At 33.9% G+C, this 19,508-nt stretch overlaps 1 protein-coding gene across 9 annotated transcripts in view; it reads right to left on the minus strand.

Moving 5' to 3' along the window:
* KIF2A (kinesin family member 2A) overlaps window positions 1-19,508 on the minus strand; it is a 71,853-nt gene that overhangs the window by 27,781 nt on the left and 24,564 nt on the right. For 3 of the 9 annotated variants that reach the window (XR_011249611.1, XM_069556104.1, XM_069556108.1), the window contains exons 2-6: window positions 5,118-5,212; window positions 4,605-4,724; window positions 2,823-2,877; window positions 1,686-1,808; window positions 1,023-1,123 (exon numbers count right to left, since the gene is read on the minus strand). Coding sequence is in view for 5 of the 9 variants with exons in the window: in XM_069556104.1 (XP_069412205.1) it covers window positions 1,023-1,123; window positions 1,686-1,808; window positions 2,823-2,877; window positions 4,605-4,724; window positions 5,118-5,212 (494 nt within the window). In the remaining 4 variants the exon portion in view is untranslated. Of the gene's footprint in view, window positions 1-1,022; window positions 1,142-1,685; window positions 1,809-2,822; window positions 2,878-4,604; window positions 4,725-5,117; window positions 5,213-19,508 lie in introns of all 9 variants that reach the window. The other 6 variants (XR_011249613.1, XM_069556107.1, XR_011249612.1 and 3 more) reach the window with 3 other exon arrangements.

Here is a 19,508-nt window from a genome sequence, read left to right on the forward strand (position 1 = left end):
TTTTTTCCCCCATGTATTTCATTGCAGATTTGCTTTGAGTACAACTCAATTTCAAAACTGTTAATGTAACATACTTTCAATTAACGTTTTGGGAAATAACACCAACTATATCAATTGAGAAGTACAATTTTATAAAGAGCTCACAGATAAAAATATTATGAAGTACCCACAGGAGACACCAGGTGGCATCTGTGCTAAGTATCAGTAGATATCAGCATCATTTATTTCAAAACCCAACTGGTCATTCTCAGGTCACTTTCAGATATAAGCTGATTTATTCAGGTTGAATATTATATTGACTCCACAACACAACATCTTTATGATTAAGGGCACTTGAACATACTCCTAAATAAGGAAACAATCCTGATATTTCATTACAGGAAACGAGTTCTGAGAATTATAATAGTTACAATATAAGCACAATGGAGGAATTATTTGTACAACAGTAAAAAATGTGAAGACTTGTAGAGAGATAAAAGACCAGTCCTCCACGCAGTTTTCATTGTTGGTAAAATTTTGCTAACCATCTAAAGGAAACATGAGAAGAGGGGCATGACAGAGCTACACTCTCAAGATCTAGCATAAATCAACATACAACAAATTTCCACTCTCTCATTATGATATGTTCAATTTATTAACCATGGAAAAACAATAGTAACGTTTATAGTATAACCATACACTTTAACTGGTACTTTCAGAATGCATTTTTAGTCCTTTTAAAAAACCTAAAATCCTATTATTCTTGATGTTATAAATCTATTAGAATTATGCAGCACAATGGCTTACTATTCAAAATGAAAAAGCCTCAGGACTAAGACCTACCAACTAAACGAGAAATTTATGTAGTAAAAAAAAAAATCTGTTAATAACTTATTTTCTCAAGAGTTTATATTATTCCTCAATGCCAATCTAAGGAACTATATTGAAATCTTTGAAAGAGTTATTTTTTCATAAGCCAATCACCTTCACTGACACAGTAAAATCTGGTTGGTGCATAAACAAAATATGTTTTCGTTACAAACCTGGGCTCTTTTTTCTCTAAGTTCTTGCTGTTGCAGTCTCCTTTTTTCTCGTTTTTCTTGCAATTTCTCTACCTCTTTCACACAATTAGATTTTCTACGTGCTAGAAGAAAGAGATGAGCTGTAGAAGCATAGTTTTCTTTTTAGAGTACTGTACTTATAAAGAAAAAATTTATGTATCAATGTAATTTTACCACATACACCCCAAAAAAGGTACACAGTGACAAAACATGCCCAGGACGAATATGTGAACTTACTTATGAGCTGCTTTAACACAACTAGGAACAGGACAAAATACGAGTAAGAGTCATGAAAAGTGACTCTAACATACTGCCACATGTCATCTCTTGGTTTAGAATTAAAGATCTTTGAACTGATAAGGATAAAGGAGCATATTTCTTCTGTAACATCTGTCAATATCATCTGGCCAGAATTTTAAGTTTTAAAGCAACTGAAACATTGTTACAGTTTTATATTTATAAATTTTTTTCTTCTGAAATATACATTAAAAAACCCCATTAACAGACTAACAACAGCAAAAATTTTCCACAATGGTGAAAATAAAACCCGTGATTAAGCTTGCAATCTGGGGACTTAAAAAGTTGACCAAGAGAAGTTACATGTATGACTTAAATGACTGAATCCTTGATACATGATTTACATACAAGGGGGTCCAAATTCCTTTTTTGCAGCTTGAACTGGAGATATATCTGAAACACTACCATTCTGTTGTGCAGAGGAAGACTGTTCAGGAAGCTGACTAGGCCGTGCACGTGCAGAACCAACCACTGAAAGGGAAACACAATTTTTAAATATATGTAATAATCAATTCTGTTCAATACACTGACAAGCTGAAAGGTATTCAAAATAACATGTACAGACTTAGGTGTTACCAATGTAATTGTAGCCATAAAACTCAATCTGAATAATTTATATAAAAACCAAAGCCAAGCTTGATTTTAAATAATCATTTTTTAAAAAAGTGGGCAAAATATAGATTTTATATGCACTCTCATTTCGAAAAACTCAAACAATTCAGACATATAGAAAGTAACAATGTAAAAGTATTTCAACCCTCTTTGTATTTTAAATCCCACTCTGCTCCTCAAACACACAAATCTTCAACAGAGAATTTCCCACTGTGGATGTTACAAAAGTGGAAAAAACAATATTGAGTTAAATATAAACATCACATTTTACAAAGAAATGTATATTTTCACAAGACTCAAAGAATAATGCTGAGAGTGTGGGGCTTTCCCTCTATCTTGAACATCTCCCCTAATACCTATGGCTGTCCTGTCTCATCATCTGTACATACAAGGAAACATCACTATTAGAAAGGACCATTCTGAAGAGCAGAAAAGAATTAACTGTGCTTTACATCACTCAGCTGAAAACATATGAGAGTCCCTATTCAACTTGTCTTTAGTTACCCATGATACTTTTAAAAAGTCTGTTAGCCAGAAAATTATGTAAAAATGTCAATGATAAATTTACCCTTGTTAAATCAACTGACTACTTCCCCATTCCTTTCTTTCTCATAATACTCTCTTCAAATCTGAAAAATGACTGAGTAAATAAGATGAATCAAAAGTGCACATAACATGGAGTTTCACAATTATCATATACCTTTACAAATCATTTTTTAGATATCACTGACATTATTGTCTTGGGAAATCAAGAAGATACCAATCTTAAAAATTAGCCATGTAAAGTTTAAATAAATAACACCACCAGGGGTAATACTTACTTCTGATTTACCTTGGTAGGGCCATAGGCAAAATTAGTACATAAAATTTTACCTCTATTATCTCTTGGAGGAGGCTCATTCTTAATAGAAGCCACAGTCCGTCGATTCTATAATAGAGAAAACATTCATTTTACTTTCTCTCTTTATTCCTCATATATACATCTATCATAATCAGCTTCCTTTAATTAAACAAAAATATAGACATACAATAATACAAAACTAAATGGAAAAAAGGGAAAAAATAAATGGAGAAAAACTAAAATTATCTTATAATAAATTAGCAGTAATGCCATCAATATTCAAGTTTATTTAAATATCCTGCCACTGTCCCAAAACAGGCAGGAATTAAAATGAGCCAGGTACTGTTCTAAGGGCTTCCTATGTATTAATTCATTTAATCTTCACAACAACCCTATGAGGTCACTATTATTGCTATTCTGGATTCATAGATGAGGAAACTGAAGCAAAAATAGATTAAATAATTTCATTAAAGTGTGTGTTTTTTAATCATCATGCTATCCTGCCAAAATTTCACCTTTGGATGTCAGGGGTAAGTAACAAAACAATTTTTAGGCAATGTACAGCTCATTGTTAAACTGAACCATCAAAATACTATGAAATACACTGTTGGTTTTCATGAAAAGGTTTCATTAGACTTGCAAGTTTTTGGTCCTATTATTTATTTACCAAGACTTTACTTTTTTCATCTAAAATAAAGATACCAAATAATGCCGTGAGTTTCAATGCTAACTGCACATCAAATCAGATGGCTACTATTAAAAGAATATTGATGCTAGGGCTATTCTTTAGATAAAATAAAACTGAATCTCTAGGAGTGGGGTTAGGAATCAGTGTATTCTGAAAAATTTCCAGGTGATTCTAATATACAGCAAAGGTTGCTAAGGACATATCAAGAAAGATGAACTATGAAGACCCTTCAAGGCTGTGAAGCCAAATATGAAAAACAGTCCATTTACAAGGGAGTAATTCTAAGGGGGATCTCTAAGCAGTGATTCTCAATATGCTGAAATTATATGAATTGAAAATGTCTTATGTTCATAAAAGCAGAGTATTGTTGATATCAGAATTTTGCTGATATTGTTGAGTTTCTATCATATTATACGTGGGTGCCTATGAATGTCTTCCATGTAAGACAGTGAACTCCTACAGGGCTAAAATCTTATTAATCTTTGTATAAGATAAAATCAACAATGTAGTGAAAATTTTTGAACACAAAGAATTGCAGATTTAACAACTATCAGGGACTATCTGATTTTTTAAAAGTTGTATTTTGATACAAAGTTTTAGCATTGAGACATTTCAATAGAGAAGAGGAATTACTTTAAAATAATTTAAAAATCACATACATTTTTAACTGTTAGGAGGGGCATAGCATGGCTTTAAAATTTATCTTCACAGATAATACAGAAATAGTTAAACTGTCATCTCATTAAAAAAAATAAATCTAAACAGCAGAATTACTATCTGAAAAGACTACTAAAATGGGAATTTATTATGAAAAAGAAACTAATCTTTTTTTTATCAAAATCATATGTATTCACTCAACAAACACTAACAAGCAAAGATTTTGACCAATGTCTTCTAATAAACTACTAGTCTTAGGAAAAATCCTAACCAGTCATGAAATTTCTAGGATCTAGAATTGTGAATTAGATAATTTTTCAATACTTTAAAGTATATGTGTGTATATATACATGTAGATGGCAGAAAGAATTAAGGTTTTTCTAAAAGCAAACAAATACATACTCTTCACAGTCGAATTTCAAACAAGAATACACACACACACACCCTGCTCTGAAATTGTACCACTAACCTTTACAATTTTGTTTACTTTGGCTGAAGATGTTGGAGGTGGGGGTGTCTCTGGACTGGGCTCAATTTCTTCATCTGGTACAAGGTCAGGGTTAAGTGAAAAAATGCTCTCCAGGTCAATCTGTTTTTAAAAATGCAGATATTTTCAGAGTGAATTTAGACAATCTTTCATTTTCAAATAAATTTATACATAAAGGATAAATGTTAAATAATTTCAGTCTAATTAATAATATTACCTTAAAAATTAAATTACCTAGAATTACAACCAACATATATTTATTTAAAAGAATCTCTCTTAAAGTAGTACTTTGTGGTCTGATTATATGTCTAATTACATGAGATATGCAGGAGGTATCTACCTTTCTTTGAGTGCAACTTTTTAATCACTTTGAAAGTTTTTCAAAGAATGATAGCAGATACATGCACTATATTAAACTATACAGTTTTCTGTTTTGTTTCATATTTGGAATCTTGATTTTAAGACTAGAAATAAAATTTAACCTAATGAACATACCTCTTTGCCTTTTGTATCTCCATTTTCTATCCACTCAACAGTTACACTTTCGTTATCTTCATTTAAAGATGTTACCATTGCTTGATGTATTCGGCCTAAGTGGGAATAAAATATACACTTTTAAAATGCTACAAATTATGGTATCCCTAAACACTGTCAAAAATAATTTTATAATTTACAAGTTTAAAAGACTATGATACGAGGGATTTGCAAGATTCTTGGGACTGGGGAATGAACTTTGTCTATGGAACCATAAATGAATTTGCCACTTGTCAAGACCAAGAACTCAAGAAATTAGATTAGACTGAAAGTTTTATTTTCAGCATATGTGATAAATGGTTACACGTGGCATGGAATGCCTGAAATTTTATACTGTTACAACAGTTTGAATCATTAAAGTGTCCTTACTGTGAGCCAACAATGATCCTGAAGAACACATAACAAAAATTCATGAAGCAATTTTTAATTCTATATAGATACAAAATACTTTTAACTTAAATTTCACTATCATTCCCTGTACAATTGATCAAATTGTTTAGAAATTATTAGGAAAAGGATTCTGAGTCAAAAAAGTCTAGTTATTTTATATGTGGGCACATATAAAAATTAAGTGAATACATATAATCTTGTTAAAATTTCAAATATTGAAAATTTAAGTATATACTGTGAGCAATATATTGGTGCTTTTTAAAAAACTAAAATATATACTGGAATCTTTCCACAACAGCATTATGGATCAATATTAATTTTAACAACTTCATAAGCATTCTATAAAAGAAAACATCATAATTTATTCTTTTACTAAGAAGAATTTAAACTGTTTCCAATTGTTTGCCATTAAAACATGTTGCACTGAGTATAAGTAGATAGTATGAATGTTTTCATCCTAGATTTCTAAATTTCTAGAAGCAGACTGGGTTAAGGAAACTGAAATTTTGATAGTTATTTGAAAATTGGTCTCTATATTCCCACCAACAATGGGGCCTATTCTATATCCTCATCAACACTGAGCATTATCAATTTAAAATATTTTTACCAATATGATAGGTTAGACCTTTAACCTACTACTTTGTGAGCACACATACATCAAAGATTGGCTCATTTAAAATCTACACTGGTTCATTTAACATTACAAACATATCTTTGAAGTAGAGATTTCTTTCTTTAAAATGAAGATACTGAGGCTCACAGTCACACAGCTATTAGTTGGCACATATTTGAACCTCAGTAACATGCAAAAGCACTTGCTATTATCACTATGTTTCTCTACTCTCCTAAAACTAAGCTGACAAGGAAGATGACTGTGTGGCTTAAATTCCAAATACCCCTGGAAACATTTATAAACTGTAGCACAGATCCTCAACGCTCACTGTGTACCCAGAAACTCCTAGAGTTTTTTTTTTCTTTTTAAATAAAACGATGTTGGCCTGAGTTTTACCCAGATAGTATCATTTCTCACCAATTCCACTGCAATCACCTTGGTATAAGTCACCAAGGCCTTAATCTTGGATTACGGCAATTCTCTCCCAACTACTCTCTCTCTTCTACTGCCTATTCTTTCTAAACATTCCTAGTAAAAACCAAGTCAGACTATTCCTTTGCTCAAGACCTTCCAGTGGCTCCCATCTCACACAGAGTAAGAGCCAAAGTACTTCCAATGGCCTTAAATGTCCTGAAACAAAGCCCTATAGGATCTGACCCCTCCCCACCTCTGTGACCTCATTCATCCCTGACTACCGTAATTCTCCAGTTTTGCTGACTGATCTCTGTCTCACAGTTATTTTCCCTCCCCTCAAAAAGTTCTAAATGGGTCAAGAACTAAAATGTGAAGACAAAAGTAAAAGCAACTGAATAAATAGTGGTGTCATTTATTCAGATTAAGTGGACATTAGGAAAGCAAGTATTGGGAGTGGAGGGAAATGATGAACTGGAAAATACTGAGAGGATTCAAGGGAGAAGCTTTTTAGGGAAATTAGATAACACTCACTGAAATTTGATTTGGACAGAAATTAGGTAAATAACCAGTACTAATAGTATATGTCAGTTGGGTCCTCTGGGAAGCAGATGTTGAGATAGTTATGAGAACAAAAGGTTTACTGTAAAAGACAAAAGGAGAAGGAAACAGGACTGGTCATGGAAAACTTTCAGACTGTGATGCATTATCTGCAACCTATAAAAGAAAGGGGACATAAAGCAGGATTGAGCAAAGAAAGTCTCAGATCATGAGGCAGATCTGACAGTCTTGGCCAGCCCTTCAGGGAGCTCCAGAGCAAAGACTGACCATTAAAGGAGTCCCACAGAGGGCCAAAATGGAAATGCTCTAGTACTCACGCCATACCCAGTCACTAGACGGAGGTTTCCCAGGACGTAAAGGCCTCCAAACATGAAGGCCTCAGCTCAAAAGCTAAGGAGCCTTAAAGATATTAATAGTTGAGGCTATCAGCTAAATGTACTCCCTGAACCAGAAGAAGTTCCCCTAAGAGGAGCTACCACGGCTTCCATCAAGCCCCGAATTTATCACCATCTCTCTAACATGAGCAGGAGGCTGAGACCCAGCAGCCACTCTTCCCCCACCCATCACCTTTAGCAGCCTCCAACCATAATATCCACTAGTAGGGCCAAGAAGACTATTGCTATAAAGGTCATCATAACACATGGATAACAATTTCTTCAATAGGAAAGGACCCCAAAGAAGATGTATCTGAGCACTGAACTACCATAAGAAAAACATCCAGCAGGAAACGGAGAGGCTATGCTTGAGGTTGTTGAAGAGCAGTACAGATTGGGATCTCCAAGTAATTCCCAACAGAATTATCACACTAATGAGAATAGGGGAGAGCATGTGAATGCTTCAAAAGGCATCATTCTTTTTTGAGGGGTGCGGCGCTGGGTCTTGGCTGCTACATGGGCTTTTCTCTAGCTGTGGTAAGAGGAAGCTACTCTCTAGTTGTGGTCGCTTCTTGTTGAGGTGGCTTCTCTTGTTGAAGAGCATGGGCTCTAGGCATGCAGGCTCAATAGCTGCAGCTCCTGGGCTTAGCAGCCCCTTGGCATGTGGAATCTTCCTGTTCAGTTCAGCTCAGCTCAGTTGCGTCTCTTTGCAACCAAATGGACTGCAGCATGCCAGGCTTCCCTGACCATCACCAACTCCTGGAGTTTACTCAAACTCATTCATGTCCATTGAGTCGGTGATGCCATCCTACCATCTCATCCTCTGTCATCCCCTTCTCCCACCTTCAATCTTTCCCAGCATCAGGGTCATTTCTAGTGAGTCAGTTCTTCGCATCAGGTGGCCAAAGTATTGGAGTTTCAGCTTCAGCATCAGTCCTTCCAATGAATATTCAGGACATTTCCTTTAGAGTGGACTGGTTGGATCTCCTTGCAGTCCAAGGGACTCTCAAGAGTCTTCTCCAACACCACAGTTCAAAAGCATCAATTCTTCAGCACTCAGCTTCTTTTAGTCCAGTTCTCACATCCATACATGACTACTGGAAAAACTAGAGCTCTGACTAGACAGACACTTGTTAGCAAAGTAATGTCTCTGCTTTTTAATAACTTTTCTTCCAAGTAGCAAGTGTCTTTTAATTTCATGGTGCCACTCACCATCTGCAGTGATTTTGGAGCCCAAGAAAAAAAATCTCTCACTGTTTTCACTGTTTCCCCATCTATCTGCCATGAAGTGATGGGACCAGATGCCACGATTTTAGTTTTCTGAATGTTGAGCTTTAAGCCAACTTTTTCACTCCCCTTTTCATTTTCATCAAGAGGCTCTTTAAGTTCTTCTTCGCTTTCTGCCATAAGGGTGGTGTTATCTGCATATTTGAGGTAACTGATATTTCTCCTGGCAATCTTGATTCCAGCTTGTGCTTCATCCAGTCCAGCATTTCATATGATGCACTCTGCATTTAAGTTAAATAAGCAGGGTGACAATATACAGCCTTGACGTACTCCTTTCCCTATTTGGAACCAGTCTGTTGTTCCATGTCCACTTCTCACTGTTGCTTCTTGACCTGCATACAGATTTCTCAGGAGGAAGGTCAGATGGTCTGATATTCCCATCTCTTTCCCACAGTTTCTTGTGATCCACACAGTCAAAGGCTTTCACATAGTCAATAAAGCAGATATTTTTCTGGAACTCTCTTGCTTTTTCGATGATCCAACAGATATTGGCAATTTGATCTCTGGTTCCCCTGCCTTTTCTAAATCCAGCTTGAAAATATGGAAGTTCTCAGTTCCTGTACTGCTGAAGCCTGGCTTGGAGAATTTTGAGCATTATTTTACTAGTGTGTGAGATGACTGCAACTGGGTGGTAGCTTGAACATTCTTTGGCATTGTCTTTCTTTGGGATTGGAATGAAAACTGACCTGAAAACAGTCCTGCCACCAACTGCTGAGTTTTCAAAATTTGCTGGCATGTTGAGTGCAGCACTTTAACAGCATTATCTTTTAAGATTTGAAAAAGCTCAGCTGGAATTCCATCATCTCCACTAGCTTTGCTTGTAGTGATACTTTCTAAGGCCCACTTGACTTCACATTCCAGGATGTCTGGCTCTAGGTGAGTGATCACTCCATTGTGATTATCTGGCTCTGGAGTTTTTTTGTACAGTTCTTCTGTATATTCTTGCCACCTCTTCTTAATATCTTCTACTTCTGTTTAGGTCCATGCTGTTTCTGTCTTTTATTGTACTCATCTGCATGAAATGTTCCTTGGTATTTCTAATTTTCTTGAAGAGATCTCTAGTCTCTCCCATTCTATTGTTTTCCTCTATTTCTTTGCATTGATCACTTAGGAAGGCTTTCTTATCACTTTTGCTATTCTTTGGAACTCTGTATTCAAATGGGTCTATCTTTCCTTTTCTCCTTTGCCTTTAGCTTCTCTTCTTTTCTCAGCTATTTGTAAGGCCTCCTTAGACAACCATTTTGCCTTTTTGCATTTCTTTTTTGGGCGGATGGTTTTGATCATGGCCTCACAATGTTACGAACCTCCATCCACAGTTCTTCAGGCACTCTATCTATCTATCAGATCTAATCCTTGAATCTATTTGTTACTTCCACTGTATAATCGTAAGGGATTTGATTTAGGTAATAACCAAATGGTCTAGCGGTCTTCTCTACTTTCTTCAATTTAAGTCTGAATTTTGCAATGAAGTTCATGATCTGAGCCACAGTCAGTTCCTGGTCTTGTTTTTGCTGACTGTATAGAAATTCTCGAGTCAAAAGCAGCTGATCCACCAGTTAAGACTAAACTTTAGATTTTTAGTAGGGTAGAATTAAGAAAATGTTGGTTTATCTCTACCACAGTTCCGTTTACTCATCCAACAAGAAGCAATAAGAAATGAATAAAAAGACTGGATCTGAATGAACCAATGAAGTCTTGAATGTTTGCTTTTTGTCAGTGGATTAGATAACTAGATATATCTGAAGCATCTATGCAGCATGGGGGGGCTTTATTACTATTACCAAATAATATCTTTGAAAAAAAAATTTCTAAGACTGAATTCCCAAAATGCCTTTGAAGATATTTTTGTCTCTTTGATATAAGGCTCAGCTGAGATACTCAAATATTTTACTTTATTGTAGTAAAAATTTACGATTTCTTCCAAAGTTAAATGGTAATCACCTGTAAACAAAAGTGTTACATAATAAAAAGAGGGACAGATATATGAGATTTTTCAAAAGGAAAAAATCACGATTTAGTGATAAATAATGTGTAAGTATTATAGGAAAATTTGAGTCTGGATGACTGGGAAAATGATGCTACGAAGTGGTGGAACAATGATGTAATTTATCCTAAGTCTATGTTCTTAACACTCATGCACTGCTGTTAATAATAAGACAACTACAGATACAGAATCACAAGCTCACAGACAAATCAAGATTAGAAAGACCTTTTCTAGAACCTGTGACAATCTTCCCATGTGGCCCTCCATGTGATCATCCCATTTCTCTGGTTTGAAAATATTCCTATACTCTATCCTAAATTGTCATTTGACTCTAATTCCCCATCAACTTGTAACTTTTAAGCTCACACTCACACCTACACTTTAACACATAATAGAGCAACACCTGTGCATGAGCCAGGTTAAGAATCAATACCTTTGAAACCTCACATCCCCACCCCACCCCCCACCCCAGTGAAACTCCTTCTTTCTCCCCTTTTCCCCTCCAACTCAAGAAACCAAAACTCTGATATCTGAGATAATCATACTGTGGCTTTTCTTTATAGTTTTTTCACTTACAAACGTAACACACACAACCTAAAGTTGGCCTATTTTTAAACTGTACATAAATGGACACGACTTTTAAGGCTTTCTTTTGCATAACACTTTTCCCCAAGATTCACTTATGTCACTGTTCACTCAGTTCAGTTGCTCAGTTGTGTCTGACTCTCTGTGACCCCATGAACCACAGCACACCAGGCCTCCCTTTATGTCCACTCATTTTCACTATATATGAATATGCCAAAATTTATTCTGTTGATGGACGTCTGTTTTTATGGTTCTACTGTTAGGACTGGTGCTGCAGGCATTCCTACATAGGTGTACTGAGAAAAATATACAAGTATTCTGAACATACAATGAGAAGAAATACAGAGTAGAAACATTTACAGCTTTTCCAGTTAGTGTTATGTTTCTTATAGTGGCTGTACCTGTAAAGATTTGTAATCCCACTACCAATTACTTCATATTCAAAATAATACTTAAAATATTTGTCAGATTTAATATATCACACTGTGGTTCTAATTTCTCTAACTTAATGAGCTTATGCCTATTTCGAGTTCATTGGCATTCAGGCCATTCATGTGTTTAAAAAAATTTTTTTTAAACTACTTCTCTACAGAAATTCGCTATATATTTCCTGGGTGATAATCTTCTGTTACATGGGTAACAAACACTTCCTCCAATGCTGTGGCTTATCTTTTCACTTTTTTAATGTGTCTTTTGATGAACTAGATGAGTTTTAATTTCAATGTAGTCAAAAAATATATATATATATATTACTCAATTATGGCTTTTTATGTCAAAAAATTCTTCCTGAGACTCAGGTCATTAAGAAAGTTTCTTATATTTTCTTCTAATGTTTTATAGGACTCACATGGAATTCTTTTCAATACTCTGTAATGATCAATACGGGAAAAGAATCTAAAGAGAATATGTATATATATAAAACAGATACACTTTGCAATAGAGCAGAAACAAATGCAACATTGTAAATCAACTACACCCTAATAAAATTTTTTTTTTTTTAATGAAGTTTTACAAAGCCTTTTACATTCAAGGCTGTAATCCACTGTTATTTTGATTTTTGGGTACAGTAACACAATTTTCATTTTTCCCCCATGAAAAACAAATTTCTCCAGTGCTGGTTCCTGAAAAGCCCTTCCTTCTACTTATCTGCAAAACTACCCATCAAATTCCAAGCATCCACACAAGTCTATTTCTTTACTCCTGGATCAAAACTACATTGTCTTATAGCTTTGCAATAAATCTTGCTATCTGGTAAAGTAAGAGCTTATTTTACCAGATATTCTTATTGTTCTTCAAGTTTCTTTGGGTCTTCTTAAGACTTTTGCAGATCTGTATAAATTTTAGAATCAGTTTGTCAAGTTCCAAAGATAAATAAATTAGCAATAAAAACCCCACCTGTTAAGATTCTGATTAGAATTGCACTGAATATTTTGTTTTACATCATTTATCAAGCTTAATACTGGCCAGAAGTTTTGCCTTCTCATCCCAACCTTATTCTGGAATACTTTGTATAAAACAAGAATTATTTGAAACTTGAGTGTTTGGTGGATACTGGTTAAAGTCACTTTGGTTTAGGGTTTTATTTGTGAGAAGACTCAATTTCCTTAATATAAGATTGCTGTAGTTTTCTATTCTTGATTGTTTTGATAATTATATTTTTATGGTTCCACATTTGGGGCATACAGTAATGATAATCACTTTTTATTCCTACTTTTCTCAACTTTTTTCCTTGATAAATCATCTGAGATTTGTCAATTTTATCTTTCCCAAGAACAACACTTCTGTTTGCTGAGCCCCTTTATTATATGTTATTAAATACTTAATTATTGTTTTCAGTCCTTATTTATTACTTTCAACTTATTTTAGGTATTTTTTCTTAAATTCTTAAGGTGGATGTTTAGTTCATTCATCTTTATCATTTTTTTTCTTTATAGGCAAATAAAGCTACACATTTCTCTCCAAGAGCAGCTTTAGCAACATCTTAAAAATTTTCATAGGTAGTATTTTTGTTATTGTTCAAACTATTTTCTAGTTTTCTTTATGATCCTTTGACTCTCAGTAATCCTACTGTGAGATACATCACCAATCAGAACAGATAAAGCCACAAATAATTGGTCTGATTTAGCCAGTGCACAGTGGCTGAGTAGTACCCTTGTATTTCTACCTTAATTAGACTGGACTGCCTCCCTTGGAGGAAAATTTCCTTTAAATCTAGCTCTGGGGAGCAAATCACCAGGAATTTTTTTTTTTTTTTAATCAGCATCTTTAAAGAGGAGTCACAAATCTTTGTCTTCAAACAGTGAACCTGACTCTGATTCTTTTTTTTTGGTCCCCCACCATCCTTCAGAATCAAACTTTAGCTACCTACCCTTGCCTGAAATCCCACAGACAGGCTTTATGTAGTCCATGGGGTCACAAGAGCTGGATACAACTTAGCGACTAAACCACCACCACCAGCACCACCTGCTCAGCCTTACTCATCCCTTAGTATTTCTGCCATGGTGATAACTTGTTCTTGAGCTCAGCTATGTCTTTTTAAAGGTTTTCTCATATCTGCGGTATATGGATGCAAGTACATGAATTTTATTCTACTATTTTGACCAGAAGTGTCAATCCATCTTTAAGTCGTATTTCATATTCACAGAAAATGAAAGTTAGATTTGAAACCTATTAAGTTCACACTATAATATTAAAATCAATACTATTACATAAATAACTCTTACAGTTTCAAAACACTACTTTTAAAACTTGATAATCTAGAGACAGATTTTAAAGTTTTCAGCATTACTTCAACCTACCTATAAAGATAAATTACAGTTAGAAAATGTCATGTTGACAGAGAAGTAAAAAAATAGTTGCAAAGTTCTGACAAAAACAAGGAAATCCTGCAAATGTCTTTCTAATCATTTTCCCATGAAAGCACCTCTTGGTTTTTAATACCCAAACTTCAAAAAATTATTTCTCAATCTAAGATATTTTGGCCAGTGTTTAAACAGGAAAAGAATTATATCTGTACATGCCAAAACTCAATTTGCATTTTAAACAAGAATGTGCAAAGAAATGTTCTGAGTTACATTCCAAATATAACTGATAGATGGTCACAATCACAATAAAAAAGCACACCAAGTATCAAAGTGATACAAAACACAAGCATGATACTCGGTGTCAGCTACTTTCTGACACAGTGTGCTTGTCCTAAATGTATTTCCATAGCCTTTTATATTTATTTAGTCCTTGTTTGGCCCAGTGCTGAATGAGGTCCCAAACATTTAAGAAAATATTGAAAGGAAATAGTAAGGACAGGGAAACAGCAATTATAATGGAAGAAAAGATTTTATTGTGTATGTAATGGATTTGGGTCGCAAAGAGTCGGACACGACTGAGCAACTGAACTGAACTGAATGGATTTGGTACCCTTATTTATTGTTTGTTAAATGTTTATATGCAGGTGGATTTATAATGTCAGTTACTTTTTTTTTTAAATGGCACTGTGTGGCAAATGGAATCTTAGTTTCTGCAATCAGGGACAGAACCCACGTCCCCTGCATTGAAGTGCAGAGACTTAACCACTGGGCCACGAGGAAGTCCTAGTTTGAGTTGATGATTAACACTACACTTTTTTCCTATTTATAATAAAGGCAAATAGATTCCCAAGCAGCATTTTCTATACAAAACATCTGACTTTCAGAAACAGATTACTGACCTCAGGAGATAAATGTATTGTTTAAAAACAGATCTTCTTGGTTTCTACTATTGAGAACTAACAGATTTTTAAATATAATTAAACCACATAAGAACTATCATAACTATAAGAAGGAAAAAACAGTCCATATTTTTAACCCAAAAAATGACAATTTCATATGGTTAAACCTAAGAGAAATATAAATTTCACCCCAAATATAGATGTCAGAATAATTTATAAAAATAATATTTACTAAGTCAAGTAATGTAAATATAGAAAATATTTTGAATTAGCAATTTTTATTTCAAAGTTTTATGTTTAGCTCCTTTTAAGAAATATCTTTACATCATTTTAAGCCTCAACTTTCAGCTCTCAATTTTCAAAAATCTGTTAGTAAATATGAAGACAAATAATTTTTTAAAAAAGAAAAAAATCTGCAAATGAACAGAAGAACACCTGAATTCAAGCCACCTTTGACCCAGTGATGAAAAAATAACATATGAATTCTACATTTCAGGATTTTCTAATCTTTAAAATTAAGATGGTTACTTAAGGTTGCTATTAGTGTTATTTAATTTGCCATAAAACCTCATATATTTGTCAAAAACAAGTTTTACATGTTGACAATTGCCTTTTGGTCTTTGAAAACAGGATCCTATTATATGTAGTTCACAGCTGAATTCACAGCAGCTGTGAGGCTAAGAAATGCCAGCAACCAATTAGGCTGGCATAAACCTTGTCTAGCATATAAAGTATAATTTAGTTGCAAATGCAGAAGGCAAGAGCTAAAATAAAACATCCAAGAATACTAATAAAAAATCATTACAAGCATGTAAATGTCTGAATATTTAAAATGCTAACAAATACATATATATTAAATAATACAGTGGTAGAACGTAAGGAAAATTATGAAAAAGCAATAATTCAAGCCCATGCTTTAAAAATAAAAAGTTGCAGCTGTTTTTGACATACCTAGGATTAAAAACTCCATGCTTTTTTTTCTATTTCTAATTACAGAGTTTAATTACATGAGTATACATGCAACAAGTCTTTCAAGTAAACATCACTTTTATCAGTCCATTTTGAGCTGTTTATGGGAAATTTCCTTTTCATATTTCTAAAGTAGTAAGATGCAAATAAACATTTCAAAACTGAAACATGAAAGAATAACACAACTAAATGATTAGTAAAAATAAAACTTGCACGGTGATGGTTTACAATGGCAACTGACAAACCCTTAAAAGTTAATATCTATTTTTGTTTAAAGTTTGATAAATTTAAAAACATGACAAAAATCAATGCTTTATAAATATCATCAGTTAAAAATATTTTTAAAACATTTTACACAAATTTTGGATAAACTAGTAGTCACTGATCATTCGTGTGAAAATGAAAGGAAAACAAATCTAGCTTATATGCTAATAATTTTAAATAAATAGTTCTCCAGTATATCTATTCTTGGTAAAACATCTAGTAACCTCCTCAGTTTTCAATAGAACACCATTGCATAATTTGAAAGGCTCTTTTTTTTACACTGACTTTTCAAAAAATGGTAATAGAAACTATTTCTACTCTCTGCAAGCAGGGACTACAGTATAAATATCCATACCAGGAAAAACAAAAAATTAAATATTGCTCTGAATCATAAAATCACACATTCATAACAAGTGCTGGGCATAATATTGTTTCCAAATGATGAGTAAAATGCATATGCTTACTCAATTCAAAGTAGCTGGTAAATAAGTATTTGAAAGAAGCACTTTCTTCCAAGTCAGTTCCTACCAGAAGAGACTCCTGATAAATTTTCTTAAAACACATTAAATTCAAAACATTTGAAGCCTCATATCATGTGATTAAAATATGTCTTAAATAGGTTTCTTATTATTTCTAAATTTTGTACAAAATATTGATTCCAGTAAAAGAAATCACCTGTATGCTTAGCTAAAAGAATCAGTGCCAGTGTAGAATGCAAATCTGAGTGCATCTTTTCAAGTAGAATCATAGCAAAACATATTATGTTAATTAACTTTTGTTATCTAAGGAGGTTTGTTTTAAAGCTGTCTTTTAAAACATACAATTCCTTTCTTCAACTTATTAAAAGGATGCTCCTTCAGGAACATGATGATATTTCAGTGGGAAAAAACTGGGAAAAATGGAGATTTCCAAAGTGCTGCTTTAAAACAGAAAGACTAGATTTGACAATCAAAGGATGTTACTATGAGCACTATTTAGAAAAATGTTAAATGCAAATATCCATACATTATGTTTTATCTTGCCAGCTACTGCAAAGCTATTGATAAATTATTTATATTCTCTCCAACAGTACATGTCAATCTATTCCTAGATGCCACCAGCCAATAAATGAGGACAGAAAAAAAAAAACCTGGTGATTTTTCAGGGATCATTATAGCAGATCCAGTAGAAGTCAAACTCCCAAACTCTGATATGTAGGTTTCGTAAGCTAATCTAAGCAGTGATGAAAAGAATCCTTAATGAGGACTATGTAAGCATCACACCTTCTTCAACAGCTTTGGGGGAACAAGGAGCCATTAGAGAAGGGCACAAACAAAGCCTCAGCTGACGCTGCTAACAGTGCTGTTGCTGTTTAGTGAGTCCCTGGGGAATGTGACTTTGCCAAACAGAGAGACCTTTCTGTTGTGGTTTATCACATTTAAGATGTTACTGTTTATAACTAAATTCAAAAGTTCTAGCATTTATTTCCTTTTTTAGGCTTTAAACACAAAGCTGGAATTCTGACACAATTTTAAACACAAAATTGTGTTTACCCAACAAAATTTGTGTTACCCAAAGCCACTTTTTGAAAGCCACATTTTGAAATTTGTGTTTCAAAGCCACTTTGAAAAGTGGGAATGGTACAGCTAAAAATTTTCATAAAGAAAATACAACTTAAAAATGGGACAAACCTCATTTATATTGTAAACAAACTACAAAACTTGCACATCTTACCTCATCTGTCCATTGTTTTTGAAAAAGCATGTGAAAATTCAACACTGCTCAGTTTCTCTGGGCTGATGGGTAACTTCAAATCTTGTTGGGTTTTTACGGAAATGCTTGAAACACACTGCACACTAACAATTTGGGTAAAATTATCATTTAGAAGAGCCCACTGTGCAGATGTTTAGGGAATTTCCATCCATTTTTATCCATAAGGATAATAATAAAAATGTCACAAAGGGTCCATGATCCCATTAAATAGTATTAAATCACTGCTGTTTTCTAACATTATGCTGCATATTTGGGGTTGGGGGGAAGAGAGGGTTAAAAAAAGTGTCCAAAACCATTAATAAAGAAAACATAAAAACTGAACTTGGAAAACTGCATTAAATAAAGGCATAGAGTATATTAACTAATGTTGAATAACTAAATAAATCTCAATACATTTTAATTAAAGGTCATTCGCATGGGTGACAGAATATCCAAAATACATCATTCTTCATTTGTTTATAACAATAAAAGATTTGTGAAGTTTTAAAAGTGGCAGTGTTAAAATAACATGTTGCATAGTTCAAAATTTTTTAGGATATGTGCTCCCGAAGCAAGCACTAATCCAAAGCTGTGAAGAACTACTTTCACAGATTTCTGCTGCATATATTGAGCAGTGCTACCTAATTGCTCCCTGGCTTAAATTCCAATTTACTCAAAAGGGAATTCCGTGCCAATATAGCTACATCAGTCTGTGAACTTTTTGTATCTACATATACACATCATCTTCTCTCATGCTTAACTACATTCTAACAAGAGCTAGGGATTTCTGGGATGTTTTTCAACAGTTTTCAACAGCAGTAACCCAGGCAATGTAGATTTCTACATGTATTTATTAACAGATTTAAACATAACTAAGAAAGCTGCTGAAAACATTACAAAATGTTTGACCATCCCTATAGTTTTCACCTACACTCCTAGCTTTCATTAGGGAATTTAAGGTCTGAATTCAGGTGATGGAGTGCAATAAGTGCTTTGCAGATGTGCTAACGTGAACACCAACCGGACTCAAGCAGACTGGTAACTTTACAATCTTTAAAAAAACAAAACAAAAAAACACCTGTCACCCTGCCAAAAACCCCAAAGCAAAAATACCACCAAACCTCTCACAGATAAAAAGAGGCTAAACAATCTGAATATTCCACTAGGAGGCAAATCTTACATGATTCTTATAACACTTAGAAGAGAAACTCGCTACTGGCTCTAGAAACAGCAATACACGCTAACCCTAGAAGAGAACGTGGGAAATACCTATCCACGACAAATAACGGTATCTAACTTAAACATTAAAAACTGCTACAGATATAATAGAAAGCTTAATTGAAAATGCCAAGCCTTTATTAAATTACTCATCACTGAAAATGAACCAGTTTAATTTTAAAAGTCACATTCTTGACCACTATACAAAAAAGTGTTCCTTGGTGCAACCCTGTCTTGCTGTGGTTTTAAACAGTGGTCCAGA

This window comes from Ovis canadensis, chromosome 16 (assembly GCF_042477335.2).
Source record: "Ovis canadensis isolate MfBH-ARS-UI-01 breed Bighorn chromosome 16, ARS-UI_OviCan_v2, whole genome shotgun sequence".
Lineage (NCBI taxonomy): Eukaryota > Metazoa > Chordata > Mammalia > Artiodactyla > Bovidae > Ovis > Ovis canadensis.